The sequence below is a fragment of the Vanacampus margaritifer genome, chromosome 18 (genome assembly GCF_051991255.1).
Source record: "Vanacampus margaritifer isolate UIUO_Vmar chromosome 18, RoL_Vmar_1.0, whole genome shotgun sequence".
NCBI classification, from domain to species: Eukaryota; Metazoa; Chordata; class Actinopteri; order Syngnathiformes; family Syngnathidae; genus Vanacampus; species Vanacampus margaritifer.
This window is the reverse complement of record NC_135449.1, coordinates 1,950,208-1,970,143: the sequence shown is the minus strand read 5'-3', so window position 1 is coordinate 1,970,143 and position 19,936 is coordinate 1,950,208. Positions and strand designations below refer to the sequence as shown.

Below are 19,936 nucleotides of genomic sequence, written 5' to 3'. Positions count from 1 at the left end.
AACCAGCCGAGCATCATGCGACACGTCGGCGCTATTCGTAGCTAACATCAAGTTAAGTGGCGTTTGCTTTTCACACAACACTGTGGAACGCCCTTTTGCATCTGGGTGACCACACCTGCTGCCGGTGGTCCTATAAAGCCGAACCGTCAAAAGAAGACGACAGACACGAAGCGCCACCACGATGCTGACTTCCATCCAGCTGATCACGTCTTTGTTTTTTTGGACGAGCGCGGGCGAAAAACTTTTCCACCATCGCGACCACTCGGATCTGCAGATGTTCAGCACCCAGCAAGCTCACACCATAATGGACAAATACTCAGCAGAGGTAAATTGATATTAAATTAAGAAGAAATATAGGGAGACCGGGGCTAGTTGTATCACTTTTTATACTTGTATCTATTTCCTGGAATCAATACATCATATATAAAAAAATATACCAGATGAAAGACCAAAATCTTAGGTATATTTTTTGTATTCATGTCATTTTCATACTTTGTGTCAGAGTTATAAGCCATTAAATAGAGGGAGTGAACATGTGACATGTTGCCCCGCCAGTGGGTAAGTTGTCACACTATATGGGGTTAGACGTCACACTGAATTTTGCAACTAAGGAAAAAAATTATACCAGATGAAAGACCAAAATCTTAGGTATATTTTTTGTATTCATGTCATTTTCATACTTTGTGTCAGAGTTATAAGCCATTAAATAGAGGGAGTGAACATGTGACATGTTGCCCCGCCAATGGGTAAGTTGTCACACTATATGGGGTTAGATGTCACACTGAATTTTGCAACTAAGGAAAAAAATTATAATTTTTCTGCTGTTTTGTTTTGTTTTTACAGCCAGAGAAATAGTTTGTCATTGAGCTTGAAAATTTACCACAGTCATTGAGCAAACTTTGACATAAAATATTATGAAATAGATTAAACTCCTTAGGACCTGCTGTCATGCAGGTCACAGCTCTCAGCCTCAAATGCCTGTTTTGCTTCCCTTAAACTGGAAATTTGAGATTAAATTGAATTTAAAAAAGAAAGCATTTCGGATAAATGGATTGATGGATGGTTCATCATGAAACGTAAACCAGCCCTGACATGCGAGCATACATTCCAACAACAAGTGGAAAATCCATTTTTAAACAATGAAACAAAAGTAATTTCCTCACTCTTCGGACTCATCATCTGAAGGGCAATTCTGGCATATGTTAAACTGACACAATTTTAATTGGCCCATTCTTTGCATATGTGACAACAAACCCCAAAATGACTGAGACAAGTTGCCCCAAACGACCATGTCGGCAAATGCTTGCTCGAGTTTAGTTATCTTAAAACTGAGGCATGACAATATGCCTAAAGGAATCTCTCCTCTAACGAGTCCACATGATTTGCTGCTCGAATTTCTCCACGTACGACGCCTGTTCCAAAACATATGAAATTGAATTTTTTTTTTACTTTGGGTTGTGCAAAACAGATAACCGGCACTCATCTCAGCTCACAATGTGCCATTCTCTTCTCAGACGGTACACAACCCCAAGAAAAGTAGTATTCCACTTTTTCATTGCGCCCTCTGGTGGAGAAGAAAATGGCAACGTCGCTCCGGTCTTCCTACTTATGCTAATAAGATTACACAAACACGAGTGGAACTCCCGTGACGACGATTCATCCCGATCTTGTTCAGCTTTTCCTCTCCAGATACGGCTTCATGAAGCCGGTGATGTGGGAGGAGACGCGGGACAGGTACGAGGCTCTCGACGGCAACGGCGGTTTCCTTGACGACCTCCAAGCGAGCATCCAGGAGGGGACCTCGGTCCCGCATTCCAGGGATCGCCTTCCTTCAGATGGAGCAAATCACGCTTTTACTGCAGCGCTTCAAGACTTCCAAAGGTTGTCTGGCCTGCCGGTGACGGGTGCGTTCGACGACGCCACCAGAGAGGCCATGAACAAGCCGAGATGTGGCGTCCCCGACAAGGAAATGGAGCAGGAAGCAGAGGGCCCCGTGGAAGTGTTGGGTCCTGAACCCGAACTTGAGAGTCTGGCCTTTGACGTTGACAACAGCACCAGCTTGGAGACGTTTAACGAGACTGATGGCAACGACACAATAAGTCACACACTGCCTAGTGGTGCTAACGACTCTGAAATAAACCTGGTGAATATTAACAGCACGGTAAGTGACCTCTATGACACCAACACCACCGATTCCGGCCTGGATTTCACAGCAAAAAGCACCTCCACGGACAACCCATCGGCAAAAACCCGCCCGAGCCCAGCGGTGGCGCGAAGGAAACGCCGCCTGGCCGCCCTGGTGTCCGAGCGCCGGCGGCGCAAGAGGGACTTGAGCGAGACGGGACACGTGGCCTTCAGCAAGAACGTCCTGAGGTGGCGTCTGATGGGCGAGGGCTACAGCAATCAGCTGTCCATCCAGGAGCAGCGCTACGTCTTCAGGCTGGCCTTCAGGATGTGGAGCGAGGTGTCGCCGCTCCAGTTCCTGGAGGACAACCGCTCGCCGCTGGAGGACATCGACATCAGGCTGGGCTTCGGCACGGGTATGGCAAAATGCATTGGCGGAGCGGAGAGGCGGGGACGTCGCATGACTGGATCGTATGTCATCTAGGAAGACATCTGGGTTGCAATCAGAGGTTCGACGGCAGCGGTCAAGAGTTTGCCCACGCCTGGTTCTTGGGCGACATCCACTTTGACGACGATGAACATTTTACTGCCCCCAATAGTGGCAGTGGAATTAGCCTCCTCAAGGTGAGTGTCAAGGGATCTCTTGATCACATTCTTTAATAAAAAAAATTACAAAATAAAATAAAAATGCTTTTTGAAAAAACGAAAACTGAAACATTTTATGTTTACAAAACAAACTAAAACAAACTATAATTATAGCGAAAATGTCCTTCGTCTTAGTCTTATAATGAACTCATTTTATCCCCAATACGTTTTATTTTAAATGTTTTAAGTGTCCCAAAGACGTATTCATACGTTTTTATGTTGTTGTTTTTGAATGCTAGAGCATACAGAAGGCTTTGATGCAGCCTCTGAAACGGAATGGTAATGGCAATGGTAGTTATTACAAAAAAACGGCCAGCAGGTGGCAGCAGAGTATAAGAGATCAACTATGGCCATGTTGCAAACAAGCTCATTTACTCACAGTTCTAAACAGATTTGTGAATAATGATGAAACTCAGCTATACTCCAATGCTAATTTCTGCAAAACAGAAACAGATAATAATATTTAAAAAAAATCCTGATGATAGAAGAGACGCTAATTTTTCTTTTGGTCGGTTCCATGTTTTTCTAGCAATAGAACACAATATTCTGTGGGCCTTGCAAAATCAGTCAAAATCCAGTAAAACAGCCGGGAGCGAAGGGGGTCGCTTCAGTGAAAATGGCTGCGAGAGAACGAGTTAATTTAATACATGAGCCTTTGGGGATGATTTTACGTAGATTTATTTGGATATCAACCGGAGTAAGGACGTTTGAAAGTGTGTCACGCAGAAGCGACGTCATGTAGCAGCAGCCAATAGAAAAGCAGCTTCTTGATGACGTCGCTCCGAGGTCACAATTCGCGCTTGACTTTTGGCTCGCTCTGCCGAAATGTTTTTTCATTTTTTTCATTTTAGCATGGCGTTTATTAAATATTGCACACAAGTAATACACTCTTTTTTTTTTTAAACTAATACTGAAACTAACTAAAATTAAGCATTTTTAAATAACTAAAACGAATAAAAACTCAACAGAACCATCTTGAAAACTAATTAAAATGAACTAAAAAAATAAATAAATAAATAAAATGAACTGAACTGAAAATTCCCAAACTATAAAGAATCCTGACTTTTGTTAGGTGGCGGTTCACGAGATTGGACACGTTTTAGGGCTGCCCCACATCTACAGACCCGGATCCATCATGCAGCCCAGCTACCTGCCCCAGGAGGCTGGTTTTGAAATGGGCTGGATGGACAGGAAAGCCATACAGAACCTCTACGGTGAGCAGCGTCCAGGTTTTCAACAGGCACGGAACCATCTCCAATCGAACCCTGTTCCGGTCTTGCTCGCAGGGGCCTGCAAGGGCCGCTTCAGCACCGTGTTCGACTGGATCCGGCGAGAGACGACCCCCCGCGGCCAGGTGGTGGTCCGCTTCAACACCTACTTCATGAGGGAAGGCTGGTACTGGCTGTATGAGAACCGCAACAACCGGACTCGCTATGGCGACCCGGTGCCGCTGCAGATGGGCTGGCGGGGGCTCCCTGCGGACGGAGTGGACGCCTATGTGCACGTTTGGTCCCGGAAACAAGACGCCGTTTACTTCTTCAAAGGTACGATGCCACTTTGTTATCCAATACAGTCGTCGGCCCCCATTAGAGAGATTGCATAAAAAGTCTTGAAAATAGTTTTTCCTCAGCCACACGTTTGACTCTAAAAGTCTATTGCACTCCCTCAAGTGGTAAACAAAGTTCATCATTCAGTCGTAGGCAAGGCACAAGAAGCTTAGCATTGTTTTTATCTTCCACTTCCGGTATGAAAGAACACTCTAAAAAACGTTCAGTCAAAAGTAACCAATCCACTTCCTGGGTTGTTTTATACAAAATGACCCAATTTTTCGACCCAAGTAAAGTAAGAATCTGACCAATATTTATGAGTTGTTTCACTAAAAAAACAATTTCCTGACTCAAAGTTTTGAATGGAAATTGTTCAATTTTTGACCCATAGTTGAGTTATTCTTAACCCAACTGTTTTGAATGATAATGTCAAACTGTGCATATGTTCAGTTTACACTTCTTTTTGCCCCTAGAGGGCAGTAATGCCTACGGTATGGTTGGTTGTTCTGTTGAAAGCAATGCAAACTGGACTAAGTGCAATTTCTTCAGAAATTGCGTGAGAATGCTAATAGCAGAATGCTAACATGAATACTTTTGAAGTCAATTGAAAGGTAAATGATGTGAAAATGACAAAGTATTAATTGTAGTTGAATACAAATTTATATGGGACCCTCCATTCATTTAGATGGAAAAGTATAACTAATGATATCCAATTGAAAAATGAAATTAAATTGCAAATTGATATGAAATTGTGATGCTTCAGTCGTGGACATCGTCTGTTCTGACAGGTACTCAGTTCTGGAAGTACGACAGCGACAACGACAAGGCCTTCAGACAGGACCCAGAGGGCCACCATTATCCCAGGAAGATCTCCGAGGGGTTCCCGGGAATCTCGGGTCCGATCGACACGGCCGTTTATCACCGAAGGGACTCGTGCATTTACTTCTTCAAAAACACTCTTGTAAGGAAGGATGTCATCCTGTGGCAGATTTTAAACATTAGGAATTGTCAATTTAAATCACGTCCTCCGGCAGGTGTACGCTTTTAGCGTGGAGTCCAACGGCAAGGCACCCGGTTTTCCCAAACCCTTCCGAGAGGCGTTCCCGCCAGTGTCGAGTGGGGACCACCCGGGCGGCAACATCGACGCCGCCTACTTCTCCTACGCGCGCAATGCCATCTTCCTCTTCAAGGATCGGCGCTTCTGGCAGGTGGCGAGCAGTCGCGACCGACGCCGACGCCCCTTCCTGCCCCGCAACGGTTTGCTGCCGCACAAAGAAGTGGACCGGCACTGGTTTGACATATGCAATGTCCACCCCACCGCACTCACGCTGAAGAGGTGAAGAAGTACTTGGAAGTGAATTCAACCACATTTTGTTAGGTTGCAGCCTTATTCCAAAAGTGGATTCAATTCAATATGTTCCAGGTCATGTTTGTAAATGAGAATTAATTCTCAAACATTTTTACCACGGTTAAATAAATACGGAGGAGGATTAGGGCCAGTGAAGAGAGAAAAAATGGTGTCAGAATTCTGATTTTATTCTCAGAATTCTCACTTTAATCTCAGAATCTTCACTTTATTCTCACTGACTTTTAAGTAAAAATTCTGAGTTTATTCTCAGAATTCTGACTTTAATCTCAGAATTCTGATTTTATTCTCAGAATTCTGACTTTAATCACAGAATTCTGATTTCATTCTCAGAATTCTCACTTTAATCTCAGAATTTTCACTTTATTCTCACTGACTTTTAAGTAAAAATTTTGAGTTTATTCTGAGTTTATTCTCAGAATTCTGACTTTAATCTCATAATTCTGATTTTATTCTCAGAATTCTGACTTTAATCACAGAATTCTGATTTTATTCTCAGAATTCTGACTTTAATCTCAGAATTCTGACTTTATTCTCATAATTCTGACTTTATTCTCACTGACTTTAAAGTGAGAATTCTGAGAATAAAGTCAGAATCCTGCCACCCTTTTCTTTCCCTTCACTGGCCCTAATCCTCCTCCGTATTCATTTAACCATCTCATAATTCTGACTTTAATCTCAGAATTCACACTTTATTCTCACTGACTTTTAAGTGAGAATTCTGACTTTATTCTCAGAATCCTCACTTTATTCTCAGAATTCTGACTTTAATCTCAGAATTCTGACTTTATTCTCACTGATTTTAAAGTGAGAATTCTGGCTTTATTCTCAGAATTCTGACTTTAATCTCAGAATTCTGACTTTATTCTCACTGATTTTAAAGTGAGAATTCTGAGAATAAAGTCAGAATCCTGCCACTCTTTTCTTTCCCTTCACTGGCCCTAATCCTCCTCCGTATTCATTTAATCATCTCAGAATTCAGACTTTATTCTCACTGACTTTCAAGAGAGAATTCTGACTTTAGAAATAAATAATAAAGTCAGATTTCTCACTTTAAAGTGAGAACTCTGAGAATAAAGTCAGAATCCTGCCAAACTTTTTTTTTTCTCTCTCTTCACTGGCCTTAATCCTCTAACGTAAATAAAGGTTAAATAAAAATACAAAAAAAATGACCTTCGATGACAAAAACAACCATTTTGTTGGCTACAGTAAGTCTTTGAGGCATGAAAATAAAATCAAATTATCCATTTGCCGCTGCAACGGATGACTTCTTTACACCATCGATCATAATAGTGCCTTCTTGTAATTTAAATTGAAAGTGATTGAAAACGAGCAGCAGCTTTTCTATGCGCCGTTTCCATTTCGACCTCATCATGCCGGCGCGGCACAACACAAACAAGACATTGATTGGGTAATCAATACCTACCTGGAACGCTTATGAATTCAGCTGGTTTCGAAGGCGTTGAGGGTGGCGTGGTCGCTTTCAGAGCACCCGTGGGAGGCCAATCACGAGCACCGATCTTTCTGCCGTGATCAAATGACAAAAGAGGAGGTTTTAATTAACGGCGGCGCCATCAGAGCTTTTGCCACCTGGTGTGTGCGTGCATCACGGTGAAAAAAGGTCAACACCAGCGGTTCGCGACCTTTTTTCGGTGATGTACACCGTGTCAAATATTTTTTTCAACCAAGTACCCCCTAACCAGCAGAATTTTTTTTTTTTCAAACCGAGTGCTGTGCCATCATCGCATATCTGATTTATTATTAAACTTTGGATTTCTATTTGTATTCATTTTATTATTTATTTGGAAATAAAAAAGATGTAATAAAAAAAGAAGAAGAAATAAATATTTTTTTTTATTATTTTTTTAATAATTAAAAACAGATTATTATCAACATAAAGTGTCATCTTTTGGGATCACAGTAAAGCTCTGTTCTCAAAAAGAAATAATTAAATGAATTTTAAATAAAGTTTTCAAGTGATTGACAGCTGATTCTAGGTGGCATATCACAAGTTGGGTCAAACCATTCTCGTATGGGGGAAATGCTGGGTTTTTAGGACACCAACATTTCATTGCCTGTACTGAATATAAAATTAATTTAATGAACATATATATATATATATATATATTAGAAATATTTACATATATATTTTAAAATCTCATGCACCCTCTGGAGTGCCTTCACGTACCCCCAGGGGTACTCTTACCCTCATTTGAGAAGCACCTTTCTATGCAACCCAAGCATCCACCACTGACCAATGACAAACCAAGACCACTCCAATCCAATCCAAGGGAATTCAAGCAAGCAGTGTTTATATTGCCCCAAGATTTTTCCTTATTCATGGCCTCACTTCATCTGCCAGCCAAACGTTGAATAATTAAAGGAATTATCAGGCCAGGAGATCCAAAAGCCCCTCAGAAATGTGTCATGCCCCTGAGCAAAGCCTTGTCGGGTGGGTGGGGGGGTGGGGGGGGGGGTGCCTTATGCGACGTGTATAGCTGCATACTCGAACCGCGTCCCGCCCACGAGGAGCTTTAATGACGCCACCGACGGCAAGCCATCGTCGACTGGCGGAAAACAGCGGGATGCCACGCACGTCAAGTAAATTTAGCATTCCGTCCCCAAATGCCGCGCTCCTATTTTCCCCCCCCGACGCCGGTTTGCAATGTCGCCAGATTCCGGGCGAGCTGTTTTGCACAAAGAATGTGACTGACGCAACATTAATCTCCCCGCACAAAACAGACGCCTGGCACGAGCGCGGCCCGGCGAGGTGGCAACGTCGCTCCCGATTTCTCAGCGCTCCGTCACCCGGGCTCTTCCGCTCCCCCTTCCCCGACGCTCCAAAAAAAATCTTTGGATCAAACAAACAAAAAAATGAAAAAGAGGCAGAAAAAAAGGAGGTTAGAACTTTCAAGTGCTCTCTTTTAACAATAAGGCGTGACCTACATTGGGGAGGGAGTCGGACTGCAAATCTCAAGTAAGATCCCCGCATGCTTTTCCGGAATGTGTTTAATGGAGAGAGTTGAACTCATTTGCTCCAAAGAACCTATAAAATACGCTCTATTTTATATATTACCGTGCTCCCAAAGACGTATTTATACGTTGTTTATTTTTATTTATTTTTATGCTAGAGCATGCAGAAGGCTTTGATGCGGCCTCTGAACTGAAGAGAATGCTTGAAGCAATGGTAGTAATTACAAAAACGGCAGTAGGTGGCAGCAGAGTACAAGAGAGCAACCAGGGCCATGTTAAAACAAGCTCTTTTCCCCACTGTTTTAAACAGATTTGTGAATAAAGATGAAACTAAGCTATATTATAATGACTCTAATCGTTCTTTTGGTAGGTTCCATGTTTTTTATAGCAATAGAACACAATATTCTGTGGGCCTTTCAAAATCAGTCAAAATCCAGTGAAACAGCCCGGGAGCGAAAGGGGGTTGCTTCAGTGTAAATGGCTGCAAGTGAATGAGTTAATAGGGTGGGAATGATGCGCTCAGCCACGTTCTTTAGAACCGACTAATCAATGCGTCGACTGTTTGACTGCGCAGTGATGATTATAATTTAAAGAGGATTAGGGCCAGTGAAGACTGAAGAGGAGAAAAAAAGTTGGACTTTATTCTCAAAAATTCTGACTTTATTCTCAGAATTCTTATTTTCTGCCCCCCCCCCCCCCACACGCACACACACACACAATTCATATGTCACTATGTCACAAAGTCAGAATTTAAAGTCAAAATTCTCAGAATAAAGTGAAAATTCTCACTTTAATCTCAGAAATCTGATTCTAAAGTGAGAATTCTGACTTTAATCTGAGAATTCTGACTTTGTGGCGTAGAACCATGAATTGTGGGGGGGGGAGTCAAAAAATCAAAATTCTGACTTTAAAGTGAGGATTCTCACTTTAAAGTCAGAATCCTGCCAACCTTTTTTTTCTTCTCTTCACTGGCCCTAATCCTCTTCCCTAAAAAAAAAGGGATGATGTCATCGATTAATTGTTGTCGACTATCATTACCATAGCGTGGGCTACAAATATTCTGAAGTCATTCCCCCTCTAACGTCCTTCAAGGTGAAAAGCATGCATATTTCATTGAAGCGCTTTGAAACAAGTGAGCAGGGGCGGAAATAAACCCACGGCTGACAATGACATGCGGAATACTCCTCGGCTGACATTCCTGATTTGGGAAAACTCTTGCCGTGGATGCGTACCCTGCCGTGTGCTAGGACAGCCTGGGCGGATAAAACAAATAAAGTTGCCATTGCAGCAGCATTTCATCACGCATCACACCATGCAAATGTGTTACATGACACTTTCCATTTGCAAGGAGGGAGGGATTGAACCCAGCCAAAGCGTGGAAGGAATTTTTTTCACGGAAATCTTTGAGCGCCATATGCCCGTTTGCCAGGGGGAGGGTGGCGGGACACCAAGGGTGGGCTAAGCCTGCTGGGGGGGGAAACGACAAGGCAAAGCATAATATCCTCATAGCTTTGGGGCGGGCAAACCTGCTGTTGTGGTTTTATACACGCTCACCGGACACTTGATTAGGTACACCTGCACAATGTGCAATTGCTGACTGTGGCTCTCCTTTCTCCTTGCGTTTGTACAATGAGAATTTGACTTGTTGCTCTGGCTTTTTTTTTTTTTTTTTTTTAGGTAAAAGTTTAGGGCCCAACCGATATTAGCTCTTATTTTGCATTTTTATTTTAAACCGAGTGAGTATTAGAACAAACATAACGACATCCCAAAAATACTTTAATAATTATAATTATAATTTATTTAATTTAATTATAATTACAATTTAATTATAATAATAATTAAATATAATTTAATTATTATAATTTAATTATAAATTATAAATTCAATTTTTTTCCCATTCAAAGAAAAAAAAGATATGGGACAAAGTATTGTAAAATGTTCTGCCTGTAATTTGTCTCTTTATTGTAAGTGTTAAGGGACCCCCAAAAATATATTTTAATCATGATGTGTTTTTAAATAATCGGTAATTGGGATTTTATTCGGCCAATATCGGTCAGGCCCTAATCAACACTCCACTGCTAAATGGCAGCAGTGAACTTCACAACATCACGTGGTTACTAGCAAACGTGAAGAAAAAAATAATAATATTGGCCCCCACCAGTTAATAAAGAAAATCTGTTCATTTCTTCACATTCTATTTCATTAAGTTATTATTTTATGTTTTTATATAGTACAATGCTGTACATTGCTGTTCAACATATTTGTTGGTATTTTGGGGTGTCGTCACAGATTAAGGACATTTCAATACATTTTTATTGAAAAAAAACTTGTGATTTGAGTTACGACCATGTTCACGGAACAAATTGAACTTGTAAGTCAAAGTAGCACTGTATAGAGCTAAAAACCACTCTGGGTTGCGATGTTGACAGTCCCTGTCACGCAGGCAACCATGCGTGTCCCCGCCCACCCCTTCCTAGACTCACAGCTGCCACTCAAATTGACAACGTCAAAACCCCCCTTGTCTGTGCCAAAGGTTAAAGTTCACCGCGAAGGCGGGGGCGGGAGACGCCGAGGACAATTAACACAGCTGCATCCGCCAAGGTGGTGGTGGGGAATACGCGGTGTTTATTAGCTACTTAGCGAGCGGCTAAATGCTACATAATACATGAGGCCGCACAATGCTTAATTACATCGGCGTGATTGGGATTCCTCATTCCAGTGTTTGATGGCGGCTCCCTGGGGAAGACGTGTAATTACAGACTTGTTTTCATTTGGACCAGCCTGCAATGTGGAGCAGGGATTAGAAGTCAGTGATTGTTAACGGCACACCTACACTTTGATGGGGCAAAAAAAAAAAAAAACAAGCATAATTAATGACTTGACTAAATATAATGTAAAAAAAAAAAAAAAAAGAAGAGTTTTGGACACATATTTTTTTGCTTTAATTCAATGCACTTGGTACACCTTGGCTAACTGGAGGCAGTTTAATACAGATAGAGCCACACATGATTAGTGGTTCTTCACAGAGGATAAAGAATATATGCATGTGAGTATTTAAATAGTATCTGTCTCCATGTGCTGGTCCACTGCTCGTGTTAAAATATCCAATGCTCAAAGGGTTTTGATGCTCCGACGACGTATTAAGGCCACGTTTTTTTAGAGGGTGGGGGCAAAGAGAAAAAAACTTGAGAAAAAAACGACGATACAGATGCAAACATTAGCCGTTCTATGATGTTTGTTAGCTAAACGGACTCATTAAGCAAAGCTAAGTGCTTGTTTTATATTCCAACAGCAAACCTTTTTTCGGCTGGCCGTCAATTACTCGCGGATTTTTTCCAGATGCTCTCGGAAAATCCAAGTCCATGTATTGAACATAAAACAAAGGTCCGCCTAATCATCCATGGAAGCGGTATGAAGGCTACAGGGGGGAAGATGGCGGAGGAAACGAGCGCGCTGTGACCACTTTGATACCCGGCCGCCGGATTTGTGATTACGCCGCGTGACATCGGCCAATTGTTACAGCAGACCAATCACACGTGTCCAATTCAAACCTACAAGATGACATTGTTGGCTTTGTAAAGGCAGGTGTACCTACCTGTAATATTGTGAGGCTCAAATGAGGCTTAAAAAAAAAAAGCGAGACGTTTTTTTTAAAAAATGACCATATTTGTCTTTAATGCGCAGGCAGAGGAAACCTTCTGTTCCTATTCCTGACTGCAGCCGCAGCGCATGACAGACGCGCTAATTGACTTTTTTATTGCTTAATCTTTACCGCTGTAATGAAGTTGGGACTGTTATGTTTCTCTCATTACCTTTTCATTAAAGATATGACCAGGAAATGCCGGTTGCCATAGCGATGCTCCAGTACCACCAGTGGGTTTAAGAGCTCGCATTGTTTACTCTTCTCTCTAAATTACCAACACAGCCTTTTTTTTTTTTTTTAGATGACGTCTCTTTTCTTTGTCACTGGGAGAAGTGGATTTCATTTTAGATTTTGTTCGACTGTATCGTCACATGCTTATTCTGTCTGAAAACAAGGCGGCCGCTTTAAGCAATTAAGTAACCAAATGTGGCTCCCAGCTTGCCCCCTGGGACAATTACAGTTGAGCCCTACAAATTCTGCCTAGAAACAAATGGTAAATAAAAAAATAAAAACAATTTAATGAGTGAATCTTTGCACTCTGCGTCATTCTAGATATCGCTAGATTGTACGATCACGCACTTCTACTGATGGCAATGCAGCCATTTTGGGCACTGAAGTAACCAAATATGGTTCCCAGCTTGCTAAGAGCTACTTGACTCTATGATGTGATGCCCTTTTTATTTATTACCCTTCAAATGAGACAATCTCGTCTTCTAATGAGCCCTCCTTTATTTATTTCTTTTTTGCTTAATCGCCCCCGATGCCATAAAACCGACGCGTCTCGTTCACAGTTTGACGCCGACGTCCATCTGCGTGCGCCAGAAACACTCTGTTAACGCCAGGGAGGGGAAATTAAACGGAGAAGTTAGCAGATGCCGTCGTTTGGAGAAATGTCTCCAGCATAGCGAGAGAGTGAGCGAGGTTTGCACATTTCCGCGTGAAATGAAGAAAAAAAAAAAAAACAATTACTCCAAAATGAGTCAATATTTGCTCAGCGGAGAACACGTGTAAACGAGCCTAATGTCTTTTATCAACGTGCACGCAACTGGAGAGGAGGAGGGGGGTGGGGGTTGGGGGGGCAGTGATGAGAGGCTCATAAAAACTTACCCGCCATTTTGGCTCCAAATGTGAACGTTGTTTGAAGGTCTTTTCATTTGCATCCTTATGCTGCGCCCTTGTTGCCATTAATTTACAGCGCTGGGGTGCAGGAGGGAATGGTTCATCCTTAAGACTGCCGAGGGAGCAAAAACATAATAACATTAGCACTTTGACTCGCATGAATAATGCTGCTAAAACATGCACGTCAAACCGAAGGCCAAATCAGGTTCAGCCAGTGTATTACTAAAGAATACAAGGCCTTTTCAGCGGCAAAGCAAAAGTCCTATTTCGAATGGAGAATTGTACACTCGCACCTGTCACACGTCTGTTACAAGATATGATTATGATTATTTTGTATTTTGGCGACATTATTAAAACTCCCAGCCATTTTGACTGATTTTGCAAGGCCCGCAGAATATTGTTCTATTTCTATAAAAAACATGGAACCTATCAAAAGAAAGATGAGTTTCTCCTTTCATCAGGAAAAGAAAGTATATTTCTATCTGTTTCCGTTTTGCAGCAATTAACTCTTTGACTGCCAAAAACGTTAAATAACTTTTAGTAAAACCCTAGGGAGGAGTGCCAAAGACGTTAAAAGACGTTTGTTTCAAAACAGAGGTGAAACTAACCATTTTCTATTGTTGATTGCTGAAAAACGGAATAAGGTAGAAACAAACTTTTTTGTCTGATGAAAGATGAGAGTCCAATCTTTAATTTGGTAGTATGTGTGTTTCCATAGTCCAAACACATAATTTTCTGTGGACCTTGAAAGATCAGTCAAAATGCTTAAAATCAGCTGGCACCCACGGCATCCCTTTTCTGAAAACGTCTGGCAGTCAAAGAGTTAGCATTAGAGTATAGCAAAGTTTCATCATTATTCACAAATCTGTTTCAAACTAAACACTGGGGGAAAGCCTTTTTGCAACATGGCCCTGGTTGAGCTCTTATACTCTGCTGCCACCTGCTGGCCGTTTTTGTAATAACCACAATTGCTTTAAGCTTTCTCTTCAGTTCAGAGGCTGCATCAAAGCCTTCTGTGTGCTCAAGCATAAAAAAAAGCATTAAAAAATGTATAAATACATTTTTGGGACTATGGCAATACTTAAAATAAAACATATTTATACGCTTTTTTTTAGAGCAAATTAGTTAATTACATGAATGGGTCTAAATACTCATGGAATGTGCAGATGAAACAGAAGGCTGAATTAGATTCAGGTGATGTGTTATTAAATAATATTGTTGTTGTTTTTTCCTAAGCAAAGCAGAACTCCAGCCATATCATCGAATCCATATTTCTGCTCAGATTTGTATGCCCTAACCTGCTACGTTCAATACAAGATCTGGAAATATTTACAGGGATGTGATTTGACCAAAGTGAAATTATCTGAAAATTTAGCCGGGGGTCTGGGGGCCGCTGGCACCCAGCTAGGTCCAGGGTCAGTCACATTCAAAAACATTGGACTGCCTTTGCTTTTAAAAACTATCACTGAGAATATCATCATATCTAACTAATGTGATTACTAAGTTAACACATAAATAATGTTGAAGAGTTCAAATTTCATGAACAAATAATTGTATCATGACCAAATGAAAAGTAACTCATATTAGAGCATACCACAAATGTCTTTGTTATAGCAGAAGATGTTATCTGTCGGAGTCATGTGCATACACAATGAACTACTAAAAAAAATAATAATAATAAAATAAAAAAATAAAAAAAAAATCTGAATTTTTTTTTTTTGGGGGGAGATAAAAAAAAAGCGGAATTCCGCGAATTAGCGGAAAAATCACATCCCTGTATTTAGTTCAGTATGTTTCATATTATACATGAAATGGGCCTAAAAATGCAGATAAGAAAAGCATGTTGAACAGAAGGCAAATTCGTGTTCAGGTTGTGCATTACTAAGCAACATCTTTAGTTAGTCATATTTCAAAGGAAGAGTCGGTTATTGCGTTGGGTAAATAAATGCTAAGATGTCAAGTGCTTCGCTTCAAGTATTTATATTTAGTCACTATTTACCTCACAAATATGTGGCTACTTGCAACTTTTCAATTGGCAGCCATGAGGGACTGAACGCGATTTCATTATTAGCCCCACTCGGACTGGCTTAGTATGTACCACGAGCACCTTTTACCCCCGGGTGGCACCGGTTAATTACTTCAGCTCATTACGAGCCGAGCTGTCGCAAAAAAGGGGGGGAGGGGAATGGGGGGGGGGGGGGTTGCGCAGGGTGTCGGATTTGCTGCTTGTTTACGTTGTGGAATTATTGCCGCGCCTGGAAGTGGAATGATTACACGCAAAAATGTTGAGGCGCAGAGTATTATTATCCTCCGGATTGATTAACGGGACTGTTCAAGCACCAAAAATTATAATCTCCTTGTACAGTAATCCCAACACGTTGTCTCGCCTTGAAGATATTTGTACCTCTGCGCTAAAATGATCGATGCTATGTTGCTAATGAGTTGACAGCTTGTTTTGGGGATTGTACGAGCTTAACTTTTCGGCAACGGTTAAACGTGGAAACGAGGGGTGTGCAATGTGCATCGCTCCAAAAAAAGATACGTTTTCAAGTTGACTTAAAAAATAAAAATAAAATCGCTCGCAACATCAAACGATTTATACCAATGTATGGGTGCAGCTCTCGTAAAAACAATTAGATACATGTTAAAAAGTAAGTAAGTAAGTAAAGTAAGGTTTCTTCACACCCCCACTACGCAAGATTATGGATAATTATCCAATTATCGTACATCCAAGGCGATGCAATTTTCCGCATTTTTGTTTTAAATCGTCACCTTGTTGACCCGTGAGTTTCCAGTTGACGACATTTTGCTACTTATCGCCTGCTTTCTTTCCCGTAGCTAAGCCGACGCGGCGCTACCTATGCGTGGGCGGGATAGAAACTCAAGACAAAGGTCATGCTTCGATGTTTACATTGTGTACATCTGGCGTCCCACGCAGCCTCTCTCTCCAGCTGACACTTGAACCTCCCCCAAGCTCCCACTGGTTGAAATGTACTGTATATTGAACAGTGGGGGCGGGGGGGGGGGCTTCTTTTAATAGTGTAACACGCATATCCATTCCTTTCAGCCCCTTTTCCAAGTGCAGCCAATACAATTTAATCCCATTTGCCAGCCAATTTAAATTCATCCAATTTCACAGATTAACACTTTGTGCCACCTCTCGCGCCTTGACATGAAAGCAGCCCTTCGCATTCCTTCATACGTCGGCTTACTTCCTTCGCCGGCTCGGTTTCCACAGCGACCGTACGTCATAAAGAAGCCGGGGGATTCGCCCCTCGTTGGCTCCTGCGTCGTGGCGTTAAAGTCGACCGATCAAGACGGGATGCGGTAATGCGGGACAAGGTTTTGCCGATCTGTAGTCCTTACAAATCCTGAACCCAGCAAATCACATAATAAGATCAGTGTCTGGTGTGACAAATACTTGGACAACACAACTAGGGTTGCAAAATTACATGATTTTTTCAAAGTTGGTAACTTTTTGTGGGAATTAATGGTAAATGTTAAATGAGGAATTTACAAAATTGAAGGTTAGCTCTTAATCGGGAACTTAACTCCTTTTCACTGAAGCAACCCCCTTCGCTGCTGGCTGTTTTACTGGATTACAAATGATTTTGCAAGGCAGAGTATTGCGTTTTATTGCTATAAAAACATGGAACCTACCAAAAAAAAAAAAGGATTAGAGTCTCTTCTTTCATCAGGAAAAAAGTATATTTCTATCTGTTTCCGTTTTGCAGCAATTAGCATTAGAATGTAGCTAAGTTTCATCATTATTCACAAATCTGTTTAAAACAGTGGGAAAATAATTTTTTTCAACATGGCCCTGGTTGATCTCTTATACTCTGCTGCCACCTGCTAGCCGTTTTTGTAATAACTACAATTGCCTCAAGCATTCTCTTCAGTTCAGAGGCTGCATCAAAGCCTTTTGTATGCTCTCGCAAAAAACAAACAAAAACGTATAAATACGTCTTTGGGAGCAGGGTGGTATTTAAAATAGAACGTATTTATACATTTTGGGGAGCAAATGAGTTGACTATAGTGCTTCAGATATGTCACCTCTTGAATGAAGTGGGAAAAAAACTTTTTTAGAATAAAACAATAATAAAAAATTAAGACACGGCATCGAGTTGAGGTAAAGTTAAGGTATTATCCTGCCATTTTACATTTTTGACAGTAATTTGATTATGAATGCATACATTTTTTTCATGGCACTGCACTTCTTCCAAATGCTTCATTGCATTCCGGCGAGGCCTTTACCCGGCCGGCACCGCATCAGGGATTAAAAAGTCAGAGAATGTGGCTGGAATGCACAATAAGAGCGTCCCCGATCCCTCCCGTCCCGTCCCGTCCCGTCCCTCTTGCCGCTTCACCGTCTGTTTGTGCTGTGTAAAACACTTGAGTCTCAGCTTTTTTCTCTTTTTTTTTTTCCCCGCGATGGATATCATGTGTCAGCAGAATCTCGGCTACATTGTGAGGAAGCCTGACAGTGCAGCAGTCTTGTGTCACTGTCAATTCCCCTTAGTGTGGAATGGGGGGATATTAAATGAAAGAATACTCTGTGAAAAAGTTGTGGCAATATCTTGCTTCGCTGCGTTTTGGATAAATGACATAGAATAGAGCGATGAGTTCTGGAGAAATGCAGGCGCGGTGAAACACCGGGGCTAGGTGGTGCTACAGCACCGTCAGAAATCTATGAAGCTCCTCCAGCATTGCAGTTTCAATTTTACATTTATTTTATTTCATTTAATAAACGTTAAAAACACAGCAGGCGTGCCCATATTTGGAAGTGCTTGTGTAGCAGCCAATCAGGAAGTAACAAGCAGGCTTTTCCCGCTGGTTGGTCTACCGCTCTTAACGCTCTGAAATCCCTCCGCCAGCCCTTTTCCAATTGGATGCGCCTTGTGATGTCACTGATGTTGCGCTGTGCATTGCTATGTACAATGTTAAAACGCCTACTGAGATGCTAGCTAGTCCAAAAATGTTAGACGTGAGCGTCAAGCGCCGTTTCAAGGGTTAACCAGACTCAAAATGTGACGAGAGGGAAGGCAAGTGACGAGAAAGTGGTGAAAAAGTAACACTGATGGTTTTAATTTAGCGACTCCGACCTCCCCCGAGCGAGCCCGATGATGTCTGCTTGGCAGCGCAAAAAAAGTTATTAATGGCGCAATAAGAAGTCGGCAAGCCCGGGCTTGGCGTATACTCGCACGCCGTAATGATTTTTCCACACATGAGTTGAAGGCTGGCGTCTATTTTTCAAACCGTCCTCCATGACGTTTGTTTTTAACGCAGTGATGGAGCAAGTGGTGTTTTTTTATCCTTATTGAAAACTCACATCCGCCTGTGCGTCTTTCCTTCCCCTCTGTGTCAACCTATCAGTGCCCTCAGCCGCTTGTGTCTTCCCCAGGTGTGTCTTGTCAAGTATTTAGTCTGTGGGGTTTGCTCAGTCAGTATTGGAGCGTTGTCTATGTTATGTGTTGGGAGTTCTTGTGTCAAGTCTTCGTCACAGCCAAGTCGTCGTCGTCACAGCCAAGTCGTTCTTTGCCACACCCAAGTCTTGGTCGCAGTCACAGCCAAGTCGTAACCCCAGCCAAGTCATAGCCACTCCACAGCAAGTCAAGTCAAAGCAAATCAGGTCCTGTCACGTCACGCTCGTTCCAGGCATTGCGACCAGTCTAGTCACGTCCCGTCCAGTCATGGCGACCAGTCTAGTCCCGTCCTGTCCAGCCATGGCGACCAGTCTAGTTACGTCCCGTCCAGTCATGGCGACCAGTCTAGTCACGTCCTGTCCAGTCATGGCGACCAGTCTAGTCACGTCCCGTCCAGTCAAGGCGACCAGTCTAGTCCCGTCCTGTCCAGCCATGGCGACCAGTCTAGTCACGTCCCGTCCAGTCATGGCGACCAGTCTAGTCACGTCCCGTCCAGTCATGGCGACCAGTCTAGTCCCGTCCTGTCCAGTCATGGCGACCAGTCTAGTCACGTCCCGTCCAGTCATGGCGACCAGTCTAGTCACGTCCTGTCCAGTCATGGCGACCAGTCTAGTCACATCCCGTCCAGTCATGGCGACCAGTCTAGTCACGTCCTGTCCAGTCATGGCGACCAGTCTAGTCACGTCCCGTCCAGTCATGGCGACCAGTCTAGTCACGTCCCGTCCAGTCATGGCGACCAGTCTAGTCACGTCCTGTCCAGTCATGGCGACCAGTCTAGTCACGTCCTGTCCTGTCCAGTCATGGCGACCAGTCTAGTCACGTCCTGTCCAGTCATGGCGACCAGTCTAGTCACGTCCTGTCCAGCCATGGCGACCAGTCTAGTCACGTCCTGTCCAGTCATGGCGACCAGTCTAGTCACATCCCGCGTTTTGAGTACGCCATCCCTCAATTGCTTACGTCCCTCAAGACAGTCGCTCTGGCAATATCGTACCTTCAGAGCTAGCATCGGAGCCTTAAGAGATTTGGGACGACGCCAAACGAATGATATCTTTGTGTGATTCGGTGTTGCTATGTATACGTTTCGGCAAAGTTGCTA

At 42.5% G+C, this 19,936-nt stretch overlaps 2 protein-coding genes across 2 annotated transcripts in view; one reads left to right on the top strand and one right to left on the bottom strand.

The window, feature by feature from the left end:
• bccip (BRCA2 and CDKN1A interacting protein) overlaps nt 1-19,936 on the bottom strand; it is a 33,515-nt gene that overhangs the window by 5,978 nt on the left and 7,601 nt on the right. The window contains exons 3-4 of the mRNA XM_077551220.1: nt 13,406-13,529; nt 7,109-7,206 (exon numbers count right to left, since the gene is read on the bottom strand). The gene's annotated coding sequence lies outside the window, so the exon portion shown is untranslated. The remainder of the gene's footprint in view (nt 1-7,108; nt 7,207-13,405; nt 13,530-19,936) is intronic.
• mmp21 (matrix metallopeptidase 21) lies at nt 23-5,811 on the top strand. Its single transcript, XM_077551237.1, has 7 exons — nt 23-325; nt 1,676-2,540; nt 2,609-2,748; nt 3,842-3,983; nt 4,056-4,313; nt 5,105-5,277; nt 5,351-5,811. The coding sequence occupies exons 1-7, from the start codon at nt 182-184 to the stop codon at nt 5,654-5,656; spliced, it is 2,028 nt and encodes a 675-aa protein (XP_077407363.1). The 5' UTR covers nt 23-181; the 3' UTR covers nt 5,657-5,811.